Source organism: Labeo rohita, chromosome 14 (genome assembly GCF_022985175.1).
Source record: "Labeo rohita strain BAU-BD-2019 chromosome 14, IGBB_LRoh.1.0, whole genome shotgun sequence".
Lineage (NCBI taxonomy): Eukaryota > Metazoa > Chordata > Actinopteri > Cypriniformes > Cyprinidae > Labeo > Labeo rohita.
The window spans coordinates 24349137-24371507 of record NC_066882.1 but is presented as its reverse complement, the minus strand read 5'-3'; the positions used below and the strand labels follow the sequence as shown (position 1 = coordinate 24371507).

Here is a 22371-nt window from a genome sequence, read left to right as displayed (position 1 = left end):
AACTTTGTTTTGGTAAGCTTTCTCTGCAAGCATGCGAAAAAACAGCATGTCAGATTTTGCTCCTGTAGTGACGTGGTATGGGTATCTTATTATATGGGGCTCCATTTTTTTTTTTTTTTTTTTTTTTTTTTTTGGCAAGCGAAAACATTGTACCAGTTCTAATATCATGGCAAAAGTTCGAGCAAAGCATGTTAATGGTTCTGTCGTTGGCTGCACAGATGAGCACAGAACACTATTTAGAGTCCCAGCCTCAGAGGAGACGAGAGCAGTGGATTTATTGATTTATTTACTGTATATTACGCTGCTGCCACACAGGTCTAATATAAACATGCCATTTCTTTCCCAGCTGTTTACCTTCACAGACATAACCCACTGTTTTTGTAACTCCTGTGTGTTTTTAACATAAACTTCTGTGTCTGACAGTTTAAGCACAATAAGACATGAAAGAGAACTTAGTTTAGTACTCACATGCCAAGTACTAAATTGCTACTCCATTGCCTAATTGCCCAATTGCTACTCCAAACTAGCCCAGTCACGTTTCAAGGAGGGTCCCCCTGGAAAAATAGTGTTCTGGGGGGTAAAATACACATTTTTTGGTGGGATTCCCCTGGTAAAATTAGCATTCCAGGGGCTAATATCACGTTATTGGGGTCGTTCAACCCGCGGACATGAAAAACAAACCGTGGCAACAGTGTTAAAGGAGAGGTCCACTTCCAGAACAACAATTCACAAATAATTTACTCACCCCCTTGTTCATGCCTTTCTGTCTTCAGTCGTAAAGAAATTATGTTTTTTGAGGAAAATATTTAGATTTTTATAGATTTTTCCTAGCCGAGGAAGAAGGGTCTTATCTAGTGAAACAATCTGTCATTTTTTTTCGGAAAATAAAAATTTGTATACTTTTTAAGCATAAAAGCTCGTGCAGCACAGGCTCTGGGATGCACGTTCACGACACTAGGTACTATTGAATCACGTCGTAAGGTCATGCGGAACTACAGACCCAGTGTTTACAAAGCGAACCCGCAAAGACTAAGAAAGTGCAAATAAGTCAAATGCTGTTTACAAACAAAAAGGTACAACGATGTCGGACGAATCTAAAGTTGTAGGAGAAAATAAGATTTTCGCTATACTCTACCTTTTTTAGCCGGAGTACACAGATGATGAACTTAGAAGTGATTCGTAGTAGTGATGGGAAGCTCGGATCATTTTACCAACTCCGACCTTTGAGTCTCGTTCAGCAAAATGAATGAACCTTTTTTCGAGTCATTTCATTAATTTTAGCAAAATATAATTAAAATGTTACGTGTTACTTCCCTAACACATCTACTGCTTACACAAACGCTGATCACACTACAAACAAAACAAAACTGTAATGCTATAAAAAAGAGAAAAGATTCATTCATTGTTTACCTGGGTCTTTAGTCTATGATTAGTTCACCTCACCTCTTATCTGACAAGTTTTCGGGTTTGAGTCATTTGTTCATCATGTGACAGCCCCATAAGATGAACGAACGACTTGAAAAACAAGAAAACTCGAAACAGGTGAACCAATTCCAGTACAGAACCTAATAGGATGTTGCGCATGCGCGACTGAACGAATCACTCACTGAGACGACTCGTTCTTCCGAGTCACATTAAAAATTCGTTCAAAATGAAAGAATCGTTCAAGAACGACCCATCACTAATTTGTAGCATCGTGAACGTGCATCCCAGAGCCTGTGCTACACAAGCTTTTATGCTTAAAAAGTATACAAATTTTTATTTTCCGAAAAAAAAATGACCGATCGTTTCGCTAGATAAGACCCTTCTTCCTCGGCTGGGATCGTTTAGAGCCCTTTGAAGCTGCATTTAAACTACATTTTGGAAGTTCAAAAATCGGGGCACCTATGAAGTCCATTATATGTAGAAAAATCCTGAAATGTTTTCCTCAAAAACCATAATTTCTTTGTGACTGAAGACAGAAAGACATGAACATCTTGGATGACAAGGGGGTGAGTAAAATATTTGTAAATTGTTGTTCTGGAAGTGGACTTAAAAGAAACTGATAATGTACTGACAGAAAATTACCAGGGCAATTTCTGTTAAAATTACGGATGTTTCCTTCCTTTAAAAAACGGAAAATTCTGAAATTTGTGAAAATTCTAAATTTACAGTACCATTTACCTACTCTTCTGTTAATGATAATACAGCATTTTCTGTTAAACTTTAGCATACTGTTACTTCCATAGCATTAACTGAAAATGTTTTACCACTTAAAATTTGTATTGATCTGAATTGGTTTTATACATTGCTCTATTCTGGAAAAGGGGCGGAGAGCAGCAGCTCATTTGCATTTAAAGGGACATGCACAAAAACACAGTGTTTCTGCTTCCACTCAAAATAGGCATTTTCAAAACAATTTAATAAATGATCTGTGGGGTATTTTGAGCTGAAACTTCACAGACACATTCTGGGGACACCTGAGACTTATATTACATCTTGTAAAAAGGGGCATAATATGTCTCCACTTATATATAGCACATATAAAATGAGCTTCACTGGAAGTTTACGAGCCGGCTTATCATTATGCGGATGTTCTAAAGAACGCTCTGTGCATATGATCAATTGGCTAGTCAGTAGACACACTGTGAAATGGTCAATCTGAATCCTCATCTTTGGTCGCAATACCGTGTCTTTGAATCTCTCTCACAGTATGACGTAGCAGGACCACCATTAAGGAGCCACGACCAAAGAAATCACAGTGTTTTTTTGATGTTTGTCATCATTCATCTGGGACAGCCCAAAATCGTACATTGTGTACTATGCATAAGGCAGACAAAACAGGAACTGAATGCAATGAAAATGAAACCAAAACAGAGCATGCTTGTCACAGTACACCCCACCCATCCTCGCGCCGTAAAAGTCCAACTGAGGAGGCAGGGTAGAGGCTCTGGAGGGCGACCAGGGGCTGGCGAAGGGCTGGAGAATAGAGCCATTGGTGGTGGGCAGGGTGGGAAGCGCTACCTCCTTTGCCCAATCAGCCAATTATTAGTATTCAGCTCTGCTAATACCACTACTGGCACAGATGTTAGGACTGGCTCGCACACCTGATCACACTCACAGTGGGGCTCGGGCTCTGGGGCGATGCTTGGCTCTGTCCACTTCTCAGTCTCTGGCTTGTTCATCACAGCAGGTGTGGGCTCTGGCTTAGTATCCCTGACGTGGAGTGAAGGTTGGCTGGTTACTGGGCTCGGCTGCATGATAAACAAGGATCCATCTACCCATAGTGCAAAATTAACGTACTCTTCCAGGATCCAACAGGCATCATGCAGTAAGGTTCCCTAAACAAAAGTTATTATTTTAAATAAAGCAGGCTATAGGTAAACAGCAATGACATGGACAACAATACCAGACAAAGGAAAAGCAAAAGAAACAGGAACTTACACAGGCAACATAATGAACCGAGTCCAATTGGTGTGACCTAAGTAATCATAGTCGTTAATAGTGGCGGGAAAACAGAGAAAGAAAGGAGAAATAACTAGATGATAAGGCAGACAAAACAGGAGCTGAATACAATAAAAATGAAAATGCAAATTGCTATGGGATTAATGCTTAAAGCATGTGAATAAAGTTGTGAATACAGAAATATTGAATTATTTAAATAACTTAAATGCTTTAAAAATCAAACTAAAACCAACAGTTTGCATGGAACTATTTTCTTAAATATAGATAATTGAAAAGGGCAAAATCAGAGTAGTGAATCTAAAATCTAAATCAGTTAATATTAACTTGTTTATTGAACTGTTAGTAATAGCTCATTTGCAAACAACCTTTATAATCATTAAAATGCATTAATCTCACAAACTTCCGTAATGATCAATGAAGCTCTCTACCCTGCAAAAGAAATCTCTTATTTACCTAGTTAGGTAAAATAAGATGAGCACTGAGCAAAAACCTTTTTTTGAGCTTTTTCTTAAACAGCTCTGATTGGCCTTTGCGTTCAGAAATACAACAGATATGTCTGTGATTGGCTACATTGCTTAACGGTGCCAAAATATGTTGTAAATAGAAACCTTTGATGCTCTCTAGAGCACAAACATAAATACGCACCAGTGCTCAGATCAGATAGAGCCCCCTCAATCACTGAATTTTGCAGAAACGGCTGTGAAACAAGCCTAATTTATGTGGTCATATTAGATTGCAGACGGTATCCAGTTTGATGTAAAATAACTGAGAATAAGATAAGAGAAGAAAAACTGTTTCTTACCTTCAAGTCGTTAATGGTGGGTGAGTCCAAAGTTGTGTTTTTGTCCTTTATGTTAAAAAGGAAGAAAAACAGGGTAAAAAAAAGGCAATTTTACGTAAAAAGTGTATTAAAAAAATGCCATCCGTAGATCTTTAGAAGCCTACTTACCATTCCCTGGTAGATCTTGTTGAGTTCATTCATAACTTTGCTGAGTGTGAGGATCTTTGGTGAATCTGCGTACTCTGCGAACCAACAAACCACTGCAAACACAAAACACACAGACGCCTTCATGTTTAAGCTGCAAAGTTTCTTCTGTATCTTCTCTAAAGCTACTTGGACTGATGTCCGTCATACTGTCAACAGGTACACAATCACCTTTATATAAGAATCCTTGAGGACGCTGGAAAACCGCTTCTTGTGGAGATTGGAAAACTCAATTTTACAATGACTAATTAGTTTTTTTTTCCCACTGGCCATTCGTCACTACTTTCAGTTGACAAAGATGTAATCTAGAGGCGCGTGCGCGGGGGTGTACGGATGCACTGTGTTTTTCTTTGTGTGTTTAAAGGTGTTAACCTGACCCACATTTTTAATGTTTTTGGCAGGAAACTAAAAAGCTGTCAGTTCCTCTTCTCATTCTGAATCAGCACCAGAAACGTGTGTGTGGGTGACTTAGGTGCAGCATCATGAAGCACAAGTGGATATGAAATGGTGCTTTTTACTTTGTGGCTTCCCACACAAACCATATTGATTATAGACAAAAACAGGAAGACTCTACTTTTCTTCTTGTGAGAAGTTTATATACAGTGTGTATATATGTATGTATATGTATATAGTATTACTGCACTGTATTTAGTAAAAAAATCTAGGTTACTCATTTTAGGTAATTTATTCTGACTACTTTTTGATTACTTTTTAGATTTTAGATTACTTTTAGATTACCTTTTCTATTAAACTTGTTTTAAACTTACCATTAAATGTACCATATTGATAAAGAGAAAGCAAATATATTTTATATTAACATTATAAAATGCATTAAACTTTATATTAGTGAGTTGATGATTAAAAACCTAATCATTAATTCAATCTTAAAAATGCAAACTGTTTATTTGCAAAAACAGATAAAACAGTTTAACTCAACATTACACACCCAAAGTCTTCCAAAACCAATAAATTATGAATAATTTTTCCACAGTGGCAATTAAGAATAATTGTGAATATGCAATCATGTAATCCGTAAAAAGTGACTGTAATGAGATTCTAAGCATTTAAAATTGGAATATATCTTAAGTACTTAATTTTTAAAAAAACTGATAACATAATCCAGATTACATAAAATCTGTTACTAGCCAGCACTGATTATAACATAAATCTATTTGCTGTCACTCACATTTAATCAATTTAATGCGTCCTTGCTCAGTAAAAGTATTAATTACTTAAAAAAAAAAAAAAAGTCCTGCTGATCCTAAATGTTTGAATGACATATGCATTAATCATTCATGGGACCATGGAACTATAAACTATTTAACCCTCTTCTAACATGATTACTGTTATATCACACATTATATTAAATGATACAATTGTAAAATTGTGTAAAAAAAAAAAAAAAAAACTTTAGTCCAGGTCAAAGGAAAGAGCAGCATGTGTGCGTGAGAGGTCTGCGTCTGTCAGTACTCAAAGTCACCAGACGTTGACATCACAACAATAGATCTGAAGAGTTTGAGTAAGTGCTGCTCTTTTTAAAATGATTCCAGCTCCTCCTGCACGATTCTTAAGACTGGGACTGTGTCTGGAGGAGCTGCAAACCTCTGAGACGGGCAGACAAGCGGTCAGTTCACATCACACACTATACATTGAGTTTTAATGTGATATTAAAGAACAGACAAACATGCCAACTGTGACTGATGTATTTTTGAAGATGATGATCTCTTGATGCTGCCTTTTTTTTATTGTTTCACAGTTTCATAATATCTGGAGTGAGATTTGGATTCCAGATTTGTGAGGATTTGAAGACAGGATGTACGGGCTGCTGTGTGAAAGTCTTCATGACTTCATTAAGGAGTCGTACGGTGATGATGTGTGGAAACTGGTCAGAGAGAGGGCCGACGTCAGACTGCACTCCTTCGTCACTCATCAGGTTAGAATATCTTAAAGATCTTAGACTGAAAGACAAATACATTTTTTGTAAAAAACGTCCATTTTAAGACACGCAAACAAATTCTTTATGAAAATAGCAAGCTGAGTTGGATCAGTGTAGCACAAATAAATAGATAGTTATGGTTTCAGATAGTTACAAGTGCCTTCACTTAAGGGATCACCCATAATGTATTCTATCTATTTGTATTTTTTCAATTTTCCTAGGTCAAATGTCACATAAATTATTATTATATATATTTTTTGTGCACATAGGTGGTGGTAGCTGGCATGGTGCTAAATTATAAACAAACAAACAAATTATAATGAATAACTTTTGTTCAGTTAATTTGGTTTTTGTGTGTCTAGTAGTACAATTATTTATTTTTATAACAATGAATTGCTATCTACCATACTGCTGTCGTTTTTTAAAGAAGTCTCTTTTGCACACCAAGCCTCCATTTATTTGATACAAAATGCAGCAAAACAATAAAAAAGTTTAAATATTTAAAATAACTGTTTTCTATTTGAATATATTTTAAAATGTAATTTATTCCTGTGATTTCAAAGCTGAATTTTTAGTGTCAGAAATCATTCTAATAAACAAATTTGCTGCTCAAAAATAATTTTGAAAACAGCTGAGTAGAATTTTTTCAGGTTTCTTTGATGAATAGAAATTTCAAAAGAACGGCATTTATCTGAAATATAAATCTTTTGTGACATATAAATGTCTTTATCATCGCTCTTGATCGATTTAAAGCATCCTTGCTAAATAAAAGTATTAATTTCTATAATCCAGTATAAAAATACTGACTCCAAGCGTGTGAATGGTATAGTCTATAATGTTACAAAAAAAAAAAAAAAATTCAGATAAATGCTGATCTTTGCATCTTTCTGTTCATCAAAGAATCCCCCCGAAAAAATGTACTCAACTGTTTTATATTTTGATAATAATAATAATAATAGTAATAAAAATGAACCAAAAGGATCATGTGACACTGAAGACAAGAGTAATGATGCTGAAAATTCAGCTTTGATCACAGAAATAAATTACATTTTAAAATATATTAAAATAGAAAGGAGTTATTTTAAATAGTAAGAATATTTCAAAATACTTATTTTTTGCTGTATTTTGGACCAAATAAATGGAGGCTTGGTGTGCAGAAGAGACTTCTTCAAAAACACTGCAAATCTTACTGTTCAAAAACTTTTGACTGGTAGTGTACTTCAATTTTTTACTTACAGTTTTTCTGTAATTATTAGTGTAGCAATTTCTAAATGAAAAGTATTTCTAAGTAAATTCTACAACAATTTTTTCAGTGTATATGTGCTTGTGTGTGTTTGTGTAGGTCTACAGTGAAAGTGTGATTCCTCGTATCGCGAAAGCAGCGAGTGGCGTCACAGGAACCCCCTATAATGAGCTCATGAACTCATGGGGGGTTTATTTCCTGGGATTCGTGGGGAAATACGGGTATGACAGAATCCTCAAGGTACGTTCAGATTTGTGTGTGTCTGTGGAAGCTGTGATTTACCCAGGTAGCACAGCATCCTTATCCTTGATTTGTGTATTGCATCCTCTGCTCTCTGCATTGATATGCACACTATATTCAAACGCGTTTACATATTGTTTATGCATTTTTGTCTCTCATACTGTGTGTCAGGTGTTAGGCCGCCATGTGCGTGACTTTGTGAATGGTCTGGATAACCTGCATGAGTACCTGCGCTTCAGTTACCCAAAAGTCCAGCCACCGACCTTCTTCTGCCAGGAGGAATCGGCGACAGGAGTCACACTGCATTACAGGTGTGTGTGTGTATCAAATAAGAAAGCTTTTGTTGATCAAAAACCTGATTTATCATCATAATTCAACAAAGTCACAGTAGACCAGGGTTCAGCTGATGTTCTGTGTTCCTGACTCTCTGTGTGTTTGTTCAGGAGCAAACGTAAAGGTTACCTGCACTACGCCATGGGTCAGCTGAGACAGATGGGAAAGCAGTTCTACGACACTGACATCCACGTTGAGGTTTTGTCCGAGCAGCTAGTGGGAGATTATTCACACGTCACCATGAGGTGAGACGCCTGACAACATGTTAATGAAACAAATCCATTAACCTGATGCAGGTACCACCTTTTAATAACTGTACCATGTTATTAACAAAATTCAAATAGTAACCAGAGTTTGTAGATTTGTAACCCTACAGGTAACATGGCAGGTATAATAAAACAATGGTATTTTGATTTCAGATTAAACTTTGATAACTCTGCATATCGATATATCCAGAAAGAGGATGAAGAAGAACAAGAGATCCTTCCCATCACTAGTGACTTTTTCTTTGAAGTTTTTCCCTTCAACATTGTGTTCAGACAGGTGACTTTCTTCTCCTCACGTCTTATTTCATCTCATCTCATCTTACACAATGGTATATAATATGTATTTTCTGATCCAATAGGACATGGTTGTGCATAATGTAGGCTCTGGATTGGCAACCGTCTTTCCTGATCTGGATGGAAAGAAGATCAATGATGCTTTTCTGCTTGCTCGTCCTCTTGTGGAGTTCACATGGAACATGGCAAGTCATTTTTAATATTAAAGGATTAGTTCACTTATAGAATAAAAATTTCCTGATAATTTACTCACCCCAGTGTCATCCAAGATGATCATGTCTTTCTTTCTTCAGTCAAAAAGAATTAAGGTTTTTGAAGAAAACATTCCAGGATTTTTCTCAATATAGTGGACTTCACTGAGGATCAACAGGCTGAAGGTCCAAATTGCAGCTTCAAAGGGCTCTGCACCATCCGAACTGAGAAATAAGGGTCTTATCTAGCGAAAAGATCAGCCAAATAAAATGTATATACTTTTAACCACAAATGCTTATCTTGCACTATAGCTCTGCTATGCGCGTCCACAAATTTATGCATTGCGTAATCATGCTGGAAAAGTCACGGTTAGTTCTTCGTCCTTATACTCCGGTTCAAAAAGCTACGGTACAGCGAAAAACTAATTTTTTCGCCCAACTTCAAAATTGTCCAACATTGTTGTTTTACCTTTTTTGTGTAAAGCCGTTTGACATTCTTTGAATGTTCACTTTGTAAACACTGGGTCGGTACTTCTGTCAAGACAAGCATTTGTTGTTAAAAAGTATAAAAATGTATTTTTTTTTTTTTTTTTTTTTTAGAAAATTAAGGATCGTTTCGCTAGATAAGACCCTTATTCCCCGGCTGGGATTGTGTAGAGCACTTTGAAACTGCACTGAAACTGCAATTTGGACCTTCAACCCATCGATCCCCATTGAAGTCCACTATATGGAGAACAATTCTGGAATTTTTTCCTCCAAAAACTTAATTTCTTTTTGACTGAAGAAAGAACATCTCATGAGTGTATTATCAGGAAATTTTTATTCTGGAAGTGAACTAATTCTTTAAGAGCTTTAATAAAAGAGTGTTGTATCACATTTACATCTTTATGTTGAAAAAATCAGTCAATAAACTGATCACTGGATTCTGTGATAGATCATCTCCCATCCCAACAACCTGTTTGAGATCATGTCTAAGGAGCCGGTGAAGCGAGAGAGGAACCTTCATAACAGAGTGCAGAGTAAGGAAGGTCCTACTGACCATCTGCATTCACTGAAGATCTCAGATCTACAGCTGGATCCAATTTGTTTTCATGAGATGATTCTGTTCTATGTGTCTCACAGACTCGGATTATGAGAACGCCAATCGCTCGGCGGATGTGGACGTGGAGCTGATGGCCTTTCAGTCAATTATAGGGGATGATTATAAAGGTCAGTCACTTCTTTGTCCATTTTGGACAGTGATACTGCACACAGTTATGCCAGTAAAGCATATTTAATTGATTTGAAGTCATATGAGTTTTTAAACAAAACAAGAGGAGATAAATAAGTTTTAAAACAATATTATGAGGGTTCAGGTTGACTTTAACATTAAAATGAAATCTAGCTTCTCTAAATTTACAGTGCTTTCCAAAAGTATTCATACCCCTTCATTTTTTTCACATTTTGTTATGTTGCTTACTTATGTTAAACTGCTTTAAATTACTTTTTTCCCCACATCAATCTACACTCCATATGGGTTTTTAGCATCTTTGCAAATTTACTAAAAAACCTAAATGATTCCATTGCATAAGTATTTGTATCTGGAACAGCATTCATATTGCTTGTAGATATGACTACACCTAAAGTGAAGTTGACCTGTGGCAAATTCAATTGAATGGGTATGATTTAAAAGGCACACATGTCTTATTAAAATGACTAACAGCTTAAAATGCATATCAGAGCAAAAACCAAGCCCTGAGGTCAGAGGAACTCCCTGTAGAGCTCAGTGACAGGATTGTGTCAAGCCACACATCGGGGGAAGAGTTTAGAAAAAATCTGCTGCATTGAAGGTTCACAGAAGCATGTAGTCTTCATTACCCTTAATGGAAGAAGTTTGAAACAATCAGGAGTTTGAAAGAACGAAGACTCATCATTGATGGAGAAGGGTCTTGGTTAGATTGGTGACCAAGATCCTGATGGTCACTCTGGTTGAGCTCCATATATGTGCAGTTGGGAGAAACTTACTGAAGGACAAACATCACTGAAAAACTCCACCAATCCGGTCTTAATGGCGGTCTCAATCCTCTCCTCGGTGAAGACATATGAAAACACACTTGGAATTTGCAAGCACCTAAAGGACCCTCAGACTGTGAGAAACAAGATTCTCTGGTCTGATAAACCTCAATTCCAAGCATCTTGTATGGAGGAAAACAGGCACTGCTCATCACCTGCAGAGTACCATCTCAACAGTAAAGTGTGCTGGTTGCAACCTCATGCTGTGGGGCTGTTTTTCAACAGCAGGGACTGAGGGACTCATCAGAGTAGAAGAAAAGCTCAATGCATCAAAATATTGAGATATCCTTAATGAAAACCCAGTCCAGAGCATTCAGAACCTCAGACTGCACAGAAGGTTCACTTTCCAGTAGGACAATGACCCTAAGCTCACAGCAAGAGTGGCTTATAGATAACTCTGTAAATGTCCTTGAGTGGCCCAGCAACAGCCTGGGCTTTAACCCAATCAAATATTTCTGGAGAAGCCTGAAAATGTGCATCTACCCCCATCCAAGCTGACAGAGTGAGGTGAGAGGTGAGGCGAAAAGTGGCAGATAATTACCAAATGTTGTTGCATATCTTGTCGCATCACACCCAAAAAGACTTGAGGCTGTTGGTGCTTCAGCTGAGTACTGAGTTAAGGGTATGAATACTATGCACATATTTCAGTTTTTTTTATTCTTAATAAATGTATGAAGTTGTGACAAATCAGTTTTTGCTTTGTCATTATGGTACATGGAGTGTAGATTGATGTGAAAAAAAAGTAATTTAAAACAGTTTAACACAGCAACATAAAATGTGAAAAAAAATGAAGGGGTATGAATACTTTCGCAAGGCACTGTAACATTCAGGAGAAAAACGCAATCATAAAGTAATGCTGCCATGTTTGTTGTCCTCTAATGGTGTCAGATGGAAACAGCGCTAATGCAATGGAGAGCTGGGGTGATGGTAGCCGCTGCCTCAAACTGAAGGGTCAGATGAGATACATGCCAGAGTGGGAGTCCATTATCTTCCTGGGTACTCCAGTGTAAGACACAAACACACACAAGAGTCCAATAATTTTTGGGTTTGCATAACAATTACAGTGTCTAAAATCAGATTCTGTGTGTATGTGTGTGTCTTTGCAGCATGGAGAGTTTAAGTGCCATGTTTAAGACAGGTCTGTACATCAATGACCTGAGCATGCATGACTCGAGCAGAGATCTGGTGCTGGCAGGAACTCAGCAGTCTGAAGAGCTCAAGAGAGCCCTCATACAGGTACAGCTGTCAGGCCTCAAGAGCATCCTGCTTTTGACAGACTCATTAACAGAAATCCAGATCAACCTCATTAAGCTTGGTTTGCTCCATGCACGTCACTCTTGCACTCTTTGACTTACATGTAAATACATCAAACTAAATGAAAATGAGAAATGTAGCTTTGGCAAGTAGTTGAAATACACCGTTATATTTATACAAGTTATTTTTTATATCTCAGTTTATTTTATTTCACTTTGAACCACTTTGAAATGGACCCTGATGTATAAAAATGCCCTACAGATCTAAGCCAATTCTAAGTTCAGTGCGAATGCATTGTAGAATTGATTTATTTTTTATTTGATTCCCTTAGTGGTCCATTTTAAAGTATAAAAGCATCCTCATCAACACGTTAGTGGCTCTTATTATATCTCTGTATCTTTGTTTTTCTCTTTCTACCCTACAGGAGCAAAAGAAATCCAGTAAATTAGAGGAAAGCATGAAAATGTTGGACTACGAGATGAAGAAGACAGATGATCTTCTGTACAGAATGATTCCCAAACCTGTTGCTAAGCGACTGCGAAAGGGAGAACCAGCTGTGAACACCTGTGAGGTTAGGACATCTGCACCTTTAACTTAATGCAGGTGTTACAAGTGTCGAAACCAATTAGTCTTGTTTTTCCATTTGTATTTTTGGATTTTCATGAACATTTTTTTCCTGGAAGTTTCTCTAAAACTTTTAGAGAGCAGCCATTTCTCCACACTTCAGCGTCCTTCCCAGCATGCTAAAATGTGCTCATCCTACGGCCATCAAATATGTAAAAGAGCTTGTTTCTTCATGGGAACAGACCTGGAGAAATGTAGCATCACATATAGATCCTCTGCAGTAAATGGGTGCCATCAGAATGATTGTCCAGACAGCTGATAAATGAAAAACACCTTAATGGTGGATTTGTTTCTTACAAACATGCAACTTTTCACTTCACAAGATGTTAATTGTTGGACTGGAGTGGTGTGGATTGCTTGTGGATTATTGTGATGTTTTTATCAGCTGTACTCTCATTCTGATGGCACCTATTCACAATTTTATTTTTTTGGTTTACTCTTCTTTAAACTATGACTGTTTTAATCAGTCTACAGCATCTCAGTGGGAATCTTTAGTTTTGGCTTTTGATCATCAACATCCAGATCTGACCTTTTTCAGGTGTTTCCTGATGTGACCATCCTGTTCAGCGATGTGGTGGGCTTCACTCGTATCTGCAGTCATATCACCCCCATGCAGGTGGTCTCCATGCTCAACACCATGTACACGCTCTTTGACACGCTCAGTGAGAAACACAGAGTGTTTAAGGTGAGATCATTACTTCGGAGATCCAGCGTGATCATGTTAATAAACATGTTTCTCACACTCGTGTGTGTGTTTCAGGTCGAAACTATAGGTGATGCCTACATGGTGGTGGCAGGCGCTCCAGAAAAGACGAAGTATCACGCTCACAATATTTGCGACATGGCTCTAGATATGGTTCGCTCTATTGATCATCTCAAAGACCCGTCCAATGGCAACAACATCCAGATTCGCGTGGGTACGTCTTCTCTTATTAATTACTTGCATGAGGGTTATTGTGTAGATCTCAGAGAAAATATTAATCTCTTTTTTTTTGTACATTTTGAATGATTTTTTTATTATTAAAATACATTTAAATTTTTTTTTAGAACAATTTCATGCAATATACACTAGGTTTAAAAGTTTTGGCATCAGTACGATTTTTTGAGAAGCAAAAGATGCAATTATTTGATCGAAAATATAGTGAAACCGTAATATCGCAATTTAAAATAACTGTTTTGTATTTGAACACATTTTATAATGTAATTTATTTCTGTGATACAAAGCTGGATTTTTTAGCATCATTACTCCAGTCTACAGTGTCACATAATCCTTTAGAAATCATTCTAATATCGTTATTATCATCAGCATTCAGCATTCTGTGATAAGTAGAACAGCATTAATTTAAAATAGAATTATTTTGTAACATTATTAATGTCTTTACAGTCCCTTTTGATCAATTTAATGCATCCTTGCTAAATATAAGTCTTGATTTCTTTCAAGATGCTCATTAGGTTTTGGAAAAGAGCTGTTTGACAAGGACTTTATATTGTTAAAATTATTATGACTGTGCTATTTTGACCACTGTCATGCTGCTTTTAGGAATTCACTCTGGTATGGTGGTCGCTGGGGTCGTAGGTCACAAGATGCCTCGCTACGGTCTTCATGGTGATACAGTCCACACGGCTTCTGCCATGGAGAGCAATGGGAAGGTAGATGGAAAGTGCAACTTCATACATACAGTATTTTCAGTTTCTTTATTATACTTTATCATATATATTACACTGGGGCTGTCACTAACGATTATTTTGGTATTTGAGTAATCTGTTGATTATTCGGACAATTAATTGAGTAATTGGATAATAACTAGGTAATAAAAATAGACCTAAGCAAACAATAGTCTTTAAAATGACTTAAAGGGGTCATCGGATGGCCATTTTCCATAAGTTGATATGATTCTTTAGGGTCTTAATGAAAAGTCTATAATATACTTTGATTAAAAATTCTCAATGGTAGTGTAAATAACACCTTTTTTACCTTGCCAAAATCAGCTCTGCAAAAATCATCCTGTTCTGGTCGAGGTTGCTTTAAATGTTAATGAGCTCTGCTCGCCCCGCCCCTCTCTTCTCTCTGTGGAGTGACGAGCCTGTTTACTTTAGCTGCATTTAGACGCTAAACTTGCTAAATAGCACGTTTAAGGATAAAGACAGTGACTTGCTTTATTAGCTGTTTGAACGAATTGGTTGAATCAGTGACTCATTCATTAAGACAGTGACATCTACTGGTGGTTTGGTTTCATATTTAAAAGTACTACATTTAAGATTTATATGTTAAAAAAAGTAAAACATTCATTTTATAACATTATATTGTACTTATATTGTAACATTATATTTTACAATTGCATTTGCAGTTTCACTAGAGCAAACAACAACAACAACAAAAAAAGTTTTTTTTTTTTTTGCCCTGGACATTAACTTTGTTACTCGGACAAGTGAATGATTTACTTGTCTAAAGGGCAAGCACATGTCAAGGCTTAATGTTGAGCCCTGCAGTACTCGAACTGATTTGAGGAATCATAACAGCCTTTTATTATAGGGTGACCAGATGTGCCACTTCCCGGGGACACGTTCAGCACAGGATTTCTAAATTGCCTAAAATAGCCAGGTTGTCGTTGTATCAAAGTGCACAATGCAAACAACCAACACCTGGTTAATTTAAGCAATTTAGAAATCCTGTGCTGAATGTGTTCCCGGGGAAGTGGCACATCTGGTCACCCTACTATACTGCACAGACATTTGTGCATCTTTAATTTGTGCATTTGAAGCAGGAATGATGGGGTTAGTGCAGTTTTAATCAAAAGCACCATAATATCACACACTCATTAGACTGATGTTTGTTGATTTTATTGAGCGTTTCTCTGTTTATAGTAGGGCTGAACTCCTAGTGGCCGTTTACAGGCCTGAACTCCTGCTGTCTGATTGACATTTGACTCTATTGATCCACTGATCTGTTATTTATAGGAAATGCACATACAGCTGAGCAGCGCTACTTATGAGCACCTGAAAGGAAGTCACTTTATCTTCGAGAGACGCGGTACCATCACCATCAAGGTCAGTCGCTAAGTAACTGGACTGAAAAATCGACCTGGAACTTGTTTACCCAGACGTCCTCAAACAGGAACAGCTGAGGTCCAGTGAACTGATCCGATAAACCGTCTGACCACCTTTATAATTAGTGCTGTTCACTTATGAAAGAACAATGAGCAATAATAATAGTGATGTTGCTTTAACAAAGTAATAAATTAAAAACTCAGATGTTTTTTTTTTTTGGGACATAATTTCTCTTATGTGATTATGTGACTTTGAGCTTTAGGAAAGCATACACACAAATAAAAAATAAATAAACAATTTAAAAAAATCTTAAAAAGAATTACATTTAAAATAGTAGTTTTGAATATATGTTCTTATGTTAATTTGTAAACTGTGAGAAGTATAGTGTTAAATGTTAACTGTTTTACCTGTTTTTCTTTTTCATATTGTGATTTTTAGTGAATTATATGGAATCAAATTATGGTCATTTTGTTCCAGAATGTAACATTCATACTCAGAATTTTAACATAATACAGGCATAATGGTTTCATTTGAAAGATATGACTGCTCCGCTAACAAACTACAACTACTTATTAATATGATGTGTTTTTCTCTGACAGGGCAATGTGGAGATTGAGACATACTGGCTGAAAGGAAAGCGAGATAAAGATGGAAATGCTCAGGCCGCCTGCCCACAATTTGAAGCCCAGACTATCAGTAAAGCAGCCATCTCTGCCCCCGAACCACCCATCGATGAGGAAGTGCTGGTAAATGCATGATATATTATGAGCAGAAGAGTTAAAATGATCATAGCAGTTATCTTAGATGGAGTTTGAGGCACTGATCTAACTTTTAATTATAATTTAATGTGGTTACAGTGCAGTGTAGTTAATGCATGTTACTGGTCTTGTTGTAAACCATTTTAACATCTCAATAATAAAATAAAATAAAATAAAATAAACATGAAAAACCTTTTGGCTAATTTACACCATTTAAAGGAGAAGTCCACTTCCAGAACAAAAATTCACAAATAATGTACTCACCCACTTGTCATTCAAGATGTTCATGTCTTCCTGTCTAGAGTCGTAAAGAAATTATGGTTTTTGAGGAAAACATTTCAGGATTTTCTCCATATAATGGACTTCATTGGTGCCCAATTTTGAACTTCCAAAATGTAGTTTAAATGCAGCTTCAAAGGGCTCTAAATGATCCCAGCTGAGGAAGAAGGGTCTTATCTAGCGAAACGATTTTTTTTGGCACAAAAGCTTGTGTAGCACAGGCTCTGGGATGCGCATTTACGTACTACTGAAACACGTCGGAAGGTCACATGGACGTAGGCGGAACTACAGACCCAGTTATTACAAAGCAAGTACTTTTACAAAACAAAAAGGTACAATGATGTCAGATGATTCTAAAGTTGGAGGAGAAAATAAGATGGAGTTTTTCGACATACTCTACCTTTTTGAGCCGGAGTACACAGATGAACTTGTTGTGATTCGAAGACGTGATTCGTAGTAGTGATGGGAAGTTCGGATCATTGAGTCTCATTCAGCAAAATGAACGAATCTTTTTTTGAGTCATTTCATTTATTTTAGCAAAATCAGCATCACATGACAGCCCCGTAAGATAAGACTCGAAAAACCCGAAGACTCAAAACAGGTGAACTAATTCCAGTACAAAACCTAATAGGATGTTGCGCATGCGCAACTGAACGAATCACTCCCCGAGACGACTCGTTCTTCCCGAGTCACATTAAAGATTCGTTCCAAATGAACGAATCATTCAAGAACACGGATCCCAGAGCCTGTGCTACACAAGCTTTTGTGCTTAAAAAGTATACATATTTTTATTTTTCGAAAACAATGACCGATCGTTTCACTAGATAAGACCCTTCTTCCTCAGCTGGGATCATTTAGAGCCATTTGAAGCTGCATTTAAACTACATTTTGGAAGTTCAAATTGGGGCACCAATGAAGTCCGTTATATGCAGAAAAATCCTGAAATGTTTTCCTCAAAAACCATAATTTCTTTACGACTGAAGACAGAAAGACATGAACATCTTGGATGACAAGGGGGTGTGTAAATTATTTGTGAATTGTCATTCTGGAAGTGGGGTTCTCCTTTAACCTATTCTTGGTTTAACACTAGTAAAATAAAATGAAATAATTGACACCATCCAATAAATTCTTTGTTAAAAACGACTAAACTAATCTAATCTAAAATAAAAACATTAAATACTGTTTGGCTAATTTACACCATCGATTCAATTCTTGGTTAAAAACTAGTCAATTGAAATGAAATGAAATAAACGTCCTTTTTGGCTAATTGACACCATTCAATCAGTTCTTTGTTAAGAACTACTAAACTAAACTACAATAAATTACCGTTTTGTCTCATTTACACCATCCAAACAAATCTTTGTTACAAAGTACTAAAATAAAATGCTAAAATAAAGTAAAGTAAAATAAAATAAAATAAAAAATAAAATAAAATAAAATAAAATAAAATAAAATAAATACATAAAAATAAAATAAAATAAAATAAAATAAAATAAAATAAAATAAAATAAAATAAAATAAAATAAAATAATCCATGCGTGAAAAGACTTACCTTTTTTAGAGAATCATGTTTTTTATAGAGCTGTTTGCAGAATGGCTAAGAACACTTAATGATTTTTCCGATGGATTTTCCTCGTCAGGTGTTCCCCTCAGTGGCAGGTGAGGATGAGGACGACGTGAAATCTATCCGCTCTCACCGCATGAAGATGGAAACCTCTGGAAACTCTCTGGAGGAGTCCATGGAGGAGTGTCGGGTTGAAGAAACGTCCGTCAGTAAGGTGAGATGATCTGTGATTTCTGTGCTTGTGTGAACGAGTGATGAGATATCACACGACGACACATGATAATATCAAACACTCTCTCTCAGTCTCATTATAAGGATGCTCTTCAGGACAGCAGCCTTCAGGACCCGCACATTGAACTCGACTCGGCCGAGTTTGACGGTCGAGATTCAATAATGGAGTCTCCCGCTGGCTCCTGTGATTCCCCCGGCTCTGAGAAAAGCACCATGTGCTCTGTGTGCTAATCACAGTGATCATGACACGGCTTCGAAATTGATTTCTCAGAGTCTTTTTAAAGCATTCGACTGTTTCAGCCTTTTGGTTTTCATAGTTCATTCTCAGAATCATATGGATATTGATCTGAATATGTATCCCAAAGAAATTCTGTACATTGGATTCACTGGATTGTCTTGTACATAGATTAGATGTATTATTGAACTGAAAAGTGCTTATTGTGTTGGCTTCTCATCTCTATTCTCATTCATGTTAAAGCTTTAGAAATCTTTATTTCCTTTTGCTGGTTTTTGCTTTATATTGACAGAAATGACAGGGTCATATTTCACCCCATTTTACATCAATCAAAAAGAAAAAGAAAATAATGTTTTACATGGAAAAAATGAATCCTTAGGTTATTTTATTCTGTTTAATAATAATATTTTAATAGTAAATACAGAGTTCGTACAAGGTGCTTAAAGTACTTAAAGTACTTGTACTTGTTGTGTGAACATGGCTGAAGACGCAAAAAGAGTAACAGATGAACCAAACCAAACCACTGCGTCGCAAAATGATTCACTGATTCGAAGCGCTCCAATTGGATCACATATTGTGAATCATTTGTTTCAGATTGGGAGTTCAAATTGTATTCTTAGTATTTTTATTTATCGATTTCTCTGTTTTTAGAATTTGAAATGAAAGACATTGTTCGATCAGAGAGATCTCTGATTTAAGTCCTTAAAAATAAAAAAAGTAGTGCTTGAAAAGTCCTTGAAAGTTTTGGAATTTAATTTTACAGTGTCTGTACGAATATTTTATAATTTATTTCTTTTTGACATTATTTACATTTGACATTATTACATGTCAGATTCTCTTTTAATAATTAAAATAATTCTGCCCAGAAAAAAATAATTAAAATTAAAATTAAAATTAAATTAAATTAAATTAAATTAAATGCGCATCAATTAAGCAGTGCAACAAATAAAATCATGATGTGTAAATATTTTGCCATTAAAATAATATATACTTTTCTTTCAGAATGTTAATTGAGGAAACTCTTACTTAAAATGTTTACTATGTTTAAATGTTTAAATTGTTTTCTATTTAAATGTTTAAAATTTAACATATTAAAATAATGGTAGAATTTTATATATAAGATTATTTAATGTTTTTGAAAGAGGTATCCTCTGCTTACCAAAGCTGCATTTATTTATCCAAAATACATCAGTAATATTAAATACGTGTTTTTAATTTTAGAAAATATTTTGTTTTGTGCTGAAACAGTAATGCATTTTTTTTTTCAGGATTCTTTGATGAATAGAAAGTAAAAAAAAAACAGATTTATGTCAGAGCCAATGGCCTCGTGGTTAGCGCGCCAACATATCCCATAGTCCCGAGTTCGAATCCTGGCTCGTGGACCTTTCCCGATCCCTCCCACTTTGTTTCCTGTCTTACCTACACTGTCTAAATAAAGGCATAAACATGCCAAAAATAAATCTTTAAAAAAAAAAATACGGGATTTATTGGACATTTGGAATGTATTTATTTATTTTGGCATGTAATTTTATTAAATTAAATATGTTCCTTCTGAATAAAAGTATTAATTTCTTAATAATTAATTTTAATTTTAATTTAATTTTTGCTTTTTATTGTGGTAAAATATGACCTAAACAGTTTTCGTCCATGATTCGTCCAGTATTTAGTTTGTGCTCCTGAAGGCTCATTTGCTGTTGAAATGAAATGTTCTGGTTTTTGTACTTTGTCTGTCAACATTGTGCATGACGTGGTCCATTACCACAGGAAATAATTTGAACTTTCCTCTCAGCTTCAAAAAAACAAACAAAAGTCATGATTAGAGTATAATGCACTTATAATGCTCTTGTTAAAGCACTTACAGTAATTCTTCTGTACAGAAATTTGAGCTGTAAAATCGTTCCTTTAAACAATGGGGCTCTACAGCTGCATCATGTAATTCCTGTAAATGGAGTTTCATCTATGTATAGCACGTTGTAGATAGTGGTGCTACACATCACTGACTGCTGTCATGTTTAGTGTGAGAGTTACTGTGTTTATCAACTTTAAATGGTCACGGATAGAGTAGAAAATAGGATATATTTTTGCACAACAGTTAGTGGTGCCACTGTCCTGTTAACACATTTATGTCTTGATTCTAGAATATTTTAGAAAGATTTATCCCAGTGCAATGCCCCACTGACTTCCATTGTAAGTGTTTTACTGTAATCACTTATTTTTGTTTGTCTTTATAAAATGAGAGATGGGTCACAATTATTTCAAGTGGTAATTTACCATCACAGACAACACTTTGCAGCTTTTCTCAAACTTGAAATTACATTCACCAGCACTGAGATCTTACTGTATTACATCGTTCAGAAACAAGAATCTTCTGATCTTTTTCTCTCTCTGTTTTGCCTGTCTGAAATTTTTGACTTTTCTCTGTGCCTGTGTGTTTTTTGCTTTCTGTACTGCCTATTTGTTTCCTCAAGGTGATGTGACAATAAAGCAGAAGTGTCAGTGTGACTTATTTAATCACTGTTGTTCACTATATTACAGTAAATCACAAGCAGGCTCAATAATTTCACACAACACCTCTGGTGCATTATATTATTTATGCAGAAAACAATCATTTAAGTTTCAGTTATGAGACCAAGTACAACAGAATCGACAAAGAAATTCATAAAGCTATATTCTGTTTTTCAACCAGCCAGACAATGTTATAAGTTTATACATTTGTGGTTTGTGTTTTTTCTCTCTTATGTGCACCAAAGCTGCATTTATTTAATTTTTAAAAAATCATTATTATTTTCTATTTGAATATATTTTAAAATGTAATTTCTTCCTGTGATAAAAAGCTGGATTTTCAGCATTATTACTCCAATCTTCAGTGTCACATGATTCTTTAGAAATCATTCAAATATGTTGATATTTCTGATTGTGATCAGAGTTGAAAACATTTGTGCTGGTTAATATTTTTGTAGAAACTGATACACTTTTTAATTACAGGATTTAATGATGAATATAATGTTGAAAAGAACAGCATTTATTTAAAATGGAAATCTTTTGTAACATGTTTTAACTGTCACTTTTGATCAATGTAATGTATGCTTTCTGAATAAAAGTATACAGCATAGTGTATTTTTTATTTAAATTAAACCGACAGGCATCTGAGAATGGCTCGATTTGAAAAAGAGGATATTATTTTTACAGATGAATTAAAAACCACTGCATGGATTTTTAATTAATGTTCAAACAACATGTAAAAGTGAACTTTGCATCCGATGACCCCTTTAAAAAAGAAGGAAAGAAGGAAAGAAATAAAGAAAAAGAAAGAAAGAAAGAGAAAAAGAAAGAAAAAGAAAATAATATTAACAAGTGATTTAGTATCTTTCAGATGTCTTCTCCTGCTGGAGTC

The 22371-nt window shown here is 35.7% G+C and overlaps 1 protein-coding gene across 1 annotated transcript; it reads left to right on the top strand.

The window, feature by feature from the left end:
• The first annotated feature begins 6005 nt into the window (after positions 1 to 6005).
• LOC127175751 (soluble guanylate cyclase 88E-like) lies at positions 6006 to 21488 on the top strand. Its single transcript, XM_051126999.1, has 19 exons — positions 6006 to 6053; positions 6186 to 6362; positions 7708 to 7848; positions 8020 to 8159; positions 8292 to 8426; positions 8601 to 8724; positions 8807 to 8926; positions 9867 to 9951; positions 10055 to 10141; positions 11873 to 11990; positions 12091 to 12220; positions 12663 to 12809; positions 13401 to 13547; positions 13623 to 13779; positions 14403 to 14512; positions 15821 to 15910; positions 16510 to 16656; positions 18588 to 18725; positions 18815 to 21488. The coding sequence occupies exons 2-19, from the start codon at positions 6243 to 6245 to the stop codon at positions 18971 to 18973; spliced, it is 2295 nt and encodes a 764-aa protein (XP_050982956.1). The 5' UTR covers positions 6006 to 6053; positions 6186 to 6242; the 3' UTR covers positions 18974 to 21488.
• Positions 21489 to 22371: the final 883 nt, after the last annotated feature.

Bases quoted from the DNA above. Each gene is read 5' to 3' on its own strand.
- LOC127175751 (XM_051126999.1), top strand. From the start codon at position 6,243: ATGTACGGGCTGCTGTGTGAAAGTCTTCATGACTTCATTAAGGAGTCG. The intron at 8,725-8,806 runs GTGACTTTCTTC...CTGATCCAATAG, and splicing joins TCAACATTGTGTTCAGACAG to GACATGGTTGTGCATAATGT. The intron at 15,911-16,509 runs GTCAGTCGCTAA...TTTCTCTGACAG, and splicing joins GCGGTACCATCACCATCAAG to GGCAATGTGGAGATTGAGAC.